Source organism: Cynocephalus volans, chromosome 3 (assembly GCF_027409185.1).
Source record: "Cynocephalus volans isolate mCynVol1 chromosome 3, mCynVol1.pri, whole genome shotgun sequence".
NCBI lineage: Eukaryota > Metazoa > Chordata > Mammalia > Dermoptera > Cynocephalidae > Cynocephalus > Cynocephalus volans.
Window position 1 is genome coordinate 185,160,890 of NC_084462.1, and position 8,277 is coordinate 185,169,166.

Genomic DNA, 8,277 nt, shown 5'->3' on the forward strand with positions numbered 1-8,277 from the left:
GCCTCGGATCTGCACCTGCACTGGGGAGGGTTGATGGGAACCAAGCTGGCCTCTGGACCTGTGGAGCTGAGCATCTGGGGACAGAGCAAGTGAGAATTTACACAATAGAAGACAGATGGTGACACTAGGGTGAGGGTCTGCGGGATACATTGGGGGCAGCAGAGTGCGGAGTGGGCGGGTCTCAGGGCTATGTCCATCTGGTTCTCATTATCCGCATGGATTCTCCCCATGGAAGCTGAGAGACAAGTCTTAGAACACAGTTCCCAAGGGTACATAGATCCCAGCCCAAAATTCAGCCCAGCAGGGCTCTAATTGATTATCTCAGTGCTTGTCATCCTGAATCCTCCACATGGAAGTATCAGAGCTGTGTGTGGCCCTCAGGCAGCTGCTTCTCCATCCAAGACACTGAGGGAAGGACAGAGAGTGAGACCAACCCTGAACATCAGTATCCCCAGTGTGGATGAGGATCCAGAGGCTAAAATTCCTCAATGAGGATAGAGACGCCATGGGCAGAGGTCCTGTAGGATGAGCATAACCATGTGGGGACATGTGTGCTGGACTGAGGGAAAGGCCAATAAGGGACAATGATTTAATTGTCAGGAAAGAGGACAGCTCATGTTATCACCTAACAAAAGAAAGGTCCCAGTGAATGGAAAAATCTTATCTACAGATGAGAAAAGTTACTTCACTCTGTGTTGCCTGCAGTGAGAACATGGGAATTAGAGTCACAAAGAACAAAGCAGGAAATGACCTTGGGGGACATGTGAGAGTCAGCAGAGCAGAGGAAAGCTCAGATCTCAAGAGGAACCCACATCCCCTCTCTGCACCTGCTCCATGGGGCACAGGAGCTGGGTGGGCCTTGAGCGCCCCCTGCAGCCCAGACCCCTCCTGTATCCTGCAGGGAGGTTTGTGTCTGGGCTCACGCTGACTTCCTGTCACTGTGTCTCTCGCACAGTAATACACGCCTGTGTCCTCGTCGGTCACAGAGCTCAGCTGCAGGGAGAACTGGTTGTTGGACGTGTCTCTGGTGATGGAGATGCGGCTCTCGAGGGATGGGTTATAATATGTGCTTCCACTAGAATAGATGCGTCCCATCCACTCAAGGCTCTTCCCCGTGGGCTGGCGGATCCAGTGCCAGTAGTAACCACTGGTGATGGAGTAACCAGAGACATCGCAGGTGAGAGAGAGGGTCTGTGAGGGCTTCACCAGTCCTGGGCCCGACTCCTGCAGCTGCACCTCGGACAGGACACCTGGAGACAAGGAGAATCAGAACCTGTCAGTCACATGCAGTCACAACCATCCCACTGACCCATGTCTGTCATCTGAGACACTCACCTTGAGGAGCTGTCACCAGGCAAAGGAGAAGACCCCACAATCTCATCTTCTGTTAGATCTCAACTCTGCCTTCCCCAGAGACCTGAGCCCTGCCTGAGGACAGACCTGTGAGCTTCCACCACCCATGAGTCCACATTTACCCTGGAGCTTGAAGGAAAATTTGCATGTGGGAGAGCTCTGTCCTTATAAGTGCTGAGGAACTGAGGTGAGATTATCTGTTTTTTTTGTTTTCTTTTAATTAACTGCGAGCTTTTTTTTTTCTTTAAAATTATTTGACATGTAATTTTAATGGGTGAGAATTTGCTGAGTTTCAAACATGGAAAAATGTGACCCTAGCTGTCTGAGGCCAGATCTACCTTCCTTCAACCCCTGTCTTCCCCTGCGCTCTCTTGGACTCAGCCCAACTCTCTCTCATAATCTCAGGCTCTGGGTCTTGCTTCCACAGTTCTGGTCCCAGCACCCCCTGCTTTCTTTCCCTGCACCCTCTCCCATGACGTGGTTCTCGTCACCCCGAGAGCTCGTTCCATCGTTCCACTGTTGCTGCTCCATGAGCCCCTGGCCTGCCTTGTGCTCTCCGTCCTGCCATATAAGACACAGCCCTTCAGAATCCACACAGACCTGCCAAAGACGATGCCCTGTGCATTACTCTGGAGAACGGAAAAGGATTCTCAATGTTTTGGAAAGAGACCAAGACTCTTGTCAATTCCGGCTTCCCTCAGTCATTCCTGTTCATCTAAAGTGTAAAAATGTTCAACCTAAATTCAGTTTTCATTCACATTTTACGGCTGTTAATCTTTCATTTAATCTCCCAATCTCATCAGATATTCCAGCTGTAAATACACACACACACACACACACACACACACACACACACACACACACACACACACACACACACACACACACACACACACACAGACACCCACACCCACACAATTAATTGCAATGGTTAACATGCAAGCAGTAATAACATCCTTAATATAAAAATTTTAAAAACATATTTCCCTTTGAGGTCTGTGTGTTGGGGCCCACGACAGCTGCTCTGAGACTGTGGGCACAACCCTCTGTACCACTGCCCATCACAGAGAAAGAGGCCAGGAGCTGGGGTGGACGCTGTGCTGTGTCTGAACCTGTGAGCCCCCTCTCAGTCCCAAGAGCAGGTTCATGTCATGGAGGGACAGCCCTTCAAGGGCCCTGAATGAATTTCAAGACAGGAGCTGCTGTTGGAAAATTTGGGGCCAATTCTTCACTTCCTGTTAACTCATACATTTTGTTGGAGTTTTCCAAAATGTTAAAAGACCTGGTAAAAGGCAAAGAAAAACAAATGCTCTGAAAACACAAATCAATATCAGAACCAGACTAAGATATGACACAGATTTTCTAATTATCAGGGAGTAGATTTAAAGCAACCATGTTTAGTTTGCAATTACGTTTCACTTTTTTTCCAACCCTTCAGCTGACTCTAAAGAGTTCTTGTTGCCCACGTCTATTTGTCCAGGATAATTTATCAGGACGCTCTGCCTAGTGGAGCAAACAGCCCAGCATCTCATCAGGAGTAAGGGATAAGGATAGAGATCTGCATCTTGCTTGTTTCTATTTTAATGTGCTCAGGAGGGAAGTTGTGGTGAGAAGAGTTGTCTGATTCATAACGTCACTCAGCCCAGACTCCCACTGGTTTGAGACCCAGAGTCTACAACTTGTGGACTGACATATAACAGTGAACAGAGGAGATGGAAACACATTTCAGGTGGGATATTTTTTAACTGTTGCAAAGACACTCAAAACGAGATCTCCCTATTAACCATTTTAAGTGCACAATATGGTATTGTTAAGTACGGGCACAGTGTTGTATAGCAGATTCTAGAACTTATTCATCTTGCGTAGCTAAAACTTTGTATCTGTTGAAATGAAGTAGCCAGGCTGTGAGTGTATGTGTTATAACTGTGTACATGGCATAATTTACCATGTGGCCCTGACTTACATCAAAAGATCAACACGTGTGGTATCTGTGATCTCAGGATGAAGGGGAAAAATAAGGTTTTGATTGGATTGGAGTCTAATACACTAAACAGGTGTCATCTCTCTCTATCTCCGTCTGTCTTTCTCTAGCTTTATCTCTTTCCACCAATGTACACACACACACACAGACACACACACACACACAGACACACACACGCTATTGGTCTTTTTTTGAAATCAACCTGTAATGATGCTTTTGATTGATGCTGAGCAATTTGTTGTAACACATAAAAAACCCATTCATCTTCACAGTCCTGTTTTGAACTGTCACAGTGTATAGGAAAAGTCCCTCGAGATACAAAGTGAGCAGGAGGACACTATGTGTCCTGGAGAGTTAATTGCACACTGTTTCTTTGTATCATAATTGTCCTGCTAGCCTCATACGCATCCTGGATATTAACTTGTAATAGAAGTGTTTGTGTTTTCTGGGTGGATCTATTGTTAAAAAATAAAAATAAAATAGGTGACCTAAGCTTGGGAGGTTGGTGGCAGTGGTGGCGTGGATTTTCTGGGGCAGACTTGCTGTGCTGACTCTCAGGCTTGGGGTGTGCACCTGCTCACTGTGGGTCAGTCATGTCAGCAGTTGGCTCATTGCAGATGGGGTTGATGGCCTGATTTTCCGACTGGGTATGGGTGTGTGGCATGCCAGGCATTTGGGGACTGGATCACCAGTGCCTGAATGTGGTGGGCCAGCCTGGGACTTGTAAGTCTAGCTATTTCTTACTCAGATGCATGTGTGTGCAGTTGTTCAAAGACTCAGGGGAGGATCTACCAGGGCATGGCAGCTTGATTATTTCTCTGGATCTCGGGTGTGGACACTGTGTTAGTCTGTTTCTGTTGCTTATAACAACACACATGGAAGTGGGTGATTTGTAAGAAAATAAAATTTATTGCTTACAGTTTTGCAGGCTGTAAAATTCAGAGTACAGGGAACACATCTGGTGAATCCCTTCTTTGGTGGATTTTCAGCAATGGGGACCTCATGTGGCAGAAAACGGCAAAACAGAGAGAGAGAGAGAGAGAGAGAGAGAGAGAGAGAGAGAGAGATTGAGAGAGAGACTCTCACATGCTCTCCTTTTAAAGCCCTCAGAACCACGTCCCTGACAACCATTATTAAACCATTCACTATGGCATGGTCCTAAAATTTAACCACCTCTTCAAGGCTCCATTTCAGTTACCATGATAGGACTTCCCACCCTCAACAGTTACAGTTGGAATTAAGCTTCTAGTATATGAGCTTTGTGGGACACAGTTCAATCAATCCACAGCATTGTACCACCAAAGTTCAAGTTCTTCCCACAAGCAAGTATATTCATTCCATTCCCCAAAACTTAACTTGTTTCCACTCAAAAGCCCAAGGTTCAAAGTCCCATCTGTGAAATCAGAACAAATTATCTACTGACGATGTACAATGGTGGGACAAGCATAGGATACATTTTCCTATTTCAATAGGGAGAAATCACCCAAAAGAAAGGGGCGACAGGTCCGAAACAAGTTTAAAAAGCCCACCAGGGCAGGTACTAAATCTCAAAGCTGAAAATCATATATCTTGACTCCATGGTCAGTGTCCTCTGTATGCTGGTGAAGTGGTTGGGTCCCCAAGTCCTCAGACATCTCTGCTTCTATGGATTTCCTGGTCTGAGGCCATGTTTCAGCTCACTAGGCTGGCATTGCACACTGGTAGCCACATAAGTTGGGGTCTCCATGGCGAAGCCACTCTCATGGTTCCACTAGGCATGATGTTGATGGGTTTTCTCTGCTCAAACTCCAACCTATGATTCTGCTTGGCATTGTGTCAGGTTAGGGCTCAAACCCTTCAAACCCATTGTCCAGACTTGGTCACAGACCCCTCACTTCCCAGGCTGTGTCACAGTTTGGATGACAGACCCTTCATGTGCATGTCATGAGTTAGGTAAATGGGAAAGTTTGCAGGAGTTATTGGAAGATTAGACACATTCATTCCAATGTGAGCTCAGTCCTCAGCTTCCTCAGCAGCAGCAGCAACTGCTTATGGCAACAGTAGCAGCCTCGCTACGGCCCCCTGTGGGCATGTCGGGGGCAGAGGGCCCTGCACATCAGAGCTACTCATCCTTTATACTTAAGTCTGATAATCCAGGAACACCTGGGTACAAGTCAGACATGCCAGGAACACCTGGGCACTAATTCACAGTAATATTTACATCCAATTCACGGAAAGATTCTGAACATCTGAGGGGCCCTGACCATTTTCCTTCAATTTTCCTTACACATTGCTTTAGCAAAAGCTGTCTGTATTGACTCAGCACCTGAGAACGATCTCTTCCTGGGTGTGCAGCCTTTTTCAGACCTCCTTTTAGAATGTGGTGGAGGCTCCCAAGACACCATAGCTCTGCCTTTCTGTCATCCTACAGACTTATCAACACTTGGATACTGCCAAGGCTTCACTCTCATGTTTTCCAAAGCTGTGGATCCAGCCAACCTGGGGCCAAATTAGTCACAGCTGCAGCAACCAGGGTGATGGAGTGGGGAGCAGCTCCTGAGGAGGCCCTGGTCAGCGAGCCTGTGGAGGAAGCCTTGGGCCTGTTCCCTGAGACCATTCTGTAACCCTAGCCCTCTAGACCTGTGATGAAAAGCACAGCCTACATGAGCTTCTGATACGCCTTCAAGGCCTTTTTTCTGTCCTCATAATCCCTTTCTCCTTTGCTCTTCTCCTCTGCAAATGATCCCTGTTCTACACTCTTGCTTTTGTGACCAGGTTGAAAGTTTTCTAATTTTTTGCCCTCTTATCTCTTTTGTATTGTAAATTCTGGCTTTACTATCTACATCCTCTGTCGTAACATCACATAGACTGTTGTAACTAGCAATGCAGCTTCTTTAATGCTCTGCTCTTAGAAATTTCTTCCACGAAATATCCTGAGTCAGCACCTTGATGTCCCACATTCCACAAAATATTTGGGCATGAACAGAATGCAGCCAAGTTTCTTGCCGGTTCATAGCAAGAGTGACCTTCCCCTCGGTTTCCAATAAACTCCTTCTTACTCCTTAAACCTCCTTAGAATGGTCTTTACGGTCTGTATTTCCATAAGCATCCTGCCAACACCACTTAACCATTGTCTAAAATATTCCAAATTTTTCCTGGTTTCCTTTTCTTCTAAATTCCCACCAGCAGGTAGGTTTTCTCTAGTCTGCTCCTTCGAATTCTTCCAGCCTTCGCCCATTATCCAGTTCCAAAGCCACTTTCACATTTTCAAGCATTAGTTATAAGCAACACCTCACTTTTAGTGCCAATTTTGTGTATTAGTCCATGTGTGTTGCTTATAGAAACACACCTGGAACCGGGTGATTTGTAAGAAAAGAAAATTAATTGCTTACGTTCAGAAGCTTTGAAATCCAAAGTCTAGGGAACACATATGACAAGGGCATTCTTTGGTGCTGGCTTTACAATAATGCAGGAGTCTCACATGTCAGAAAACGGTGAATCAGAGACAGAGAGACTCTCATGTGCTCCCCTTTAAAAGCCCTCAAACCCCACCCCGACAACCATTATTAGTCCATTCACTACAGCACAGTCCTATAGTCCAATCACCTCTTCAAGATACCACGTTACAATTACCATAATAGGATTTTTGAACCTCGGCAGTTACAGTGGGAATTAAGTTTTTAGTAAATGAGTTTGGGGGACACAATTCAATCAGTTCACAGCAGACATGCTTTGGCTCAGTTGGCTGTGTGCGGGTCTTCTGGCAGACAATCTACTGCACTTATCTGGGCCAGGCGGGAGATCGTGCTTCTGGTGGCACTTCAGGAGCACGTCTTCCAAGGGAGAGGCTGCAGAGCTGCTTCTCAGGTCGTGGTTGAGGACACTAGGGAGGCCTGAATGTAGGGGATCTGGCCAGCACTTCTCAGGTGGTGAGCAAACCTGCAGGGCTGGCCTGCAGAGGTGGGGCCCAGACAACTGCTTCTTGGATGGTGGGTGAGGCTGTGAAGAAGGCTCGCAAAGAGGGGGTCCTTCCAGTCACCTTGTAGGCAGTGGGTAATGCTGCAATTGGAGATTTCAGGGCAATATCCCCTGGCCGCTTCTCAGAGACAGAGTGATAAGCTTTATTTTTACCATCCCACGGGTGTGTTTGTGAGGGTTGGGACTTGTGAGCTGTCTTCTGGATCTGGAGCTCGGGCACACAGAACTCAGCCCTCTGATGGGGTGGGTGGGTGGTTTTCCACCTGTTTGATCTCTGGCCAGGGATGTGAAGGTGCTTCAGTTCAGCAGGCCTGGGATGGGCTTCCGAGATTTGCAGGACTGCAGTCACATTCTCTCCTGGGCTCAGAAGTTAAAGTGCTGGGATCAGGGATTTGTAGCCTCTCCTGTGAGTGTGTTGAAATAAAAACAAAGCCTTAAGCCAGGGGAAGTGCAGCGGCTTCTGGCCCTGGGCAGTGCATCCCACCGCAAGACCACTCCACACTGCATTAGCTCGTCATGGGGCAGGGGTTTGGAGGTGCATAGTGTGAGCTCCTGAAGTGCAGTGTGTGCATCCTAGGCAGCTCCCCGTGCTTGGCTGTGGGCTTGCAAGGAATCCTCCTGCAGTATGGACTACAGGCCTCTAAGGTAAGGATAAGCACTGGTGTTGGCCCTCTTCCTAGCTATTCTCCACAAGGGAAAGTTTTTCCTGCAATGATCAAGGTGGTAAAGTCTTGGCAGATGAGGCCGTGTGCTTCTCTGTCTCTCCGTGATGCCACCCCAGGCTGTTGAGCTCCACAGGATCTTGCCAATCTCCCCCACACACCCAGAAATACTCCTGTCAATATTTGGGTGTATATTAGTTATTCTTGTCCTTTCTGTTGGAGGAACACGCTCCAAGCACTTCTAGTGAGCTGTCTGGCCCAGCTTTCATCCAGAAAAATGTCAGGAGCAGGTTTAACCAAGAAAGTTCAAGATTTATAGACTAG

General features: G+C 47.1%; 1 gene segment (V, D, J or C); it reads right to left on the reverse strand.

Moving 5' to 3' along the window:
- Nucleotides 1-685: 685 nt before the first annotated feature.
- Nucleotides 686-1,257, reverse strand: LOC134372826 (immunoglobulin heavy variable 4-38-2-like; the record flags this gene model as incomplete). The annotated part of the segment is given in 2 exon segments: nt 686-699; nt 828-1,257. Coding segments are annotated over 2 exon segments (444 nt in total), but the record flags the coding sequence as incomplete, so codon positions are not given.
- Between the last annotated feature and the right edge of the window lie 7,020 nt (nt 1,258-8,277).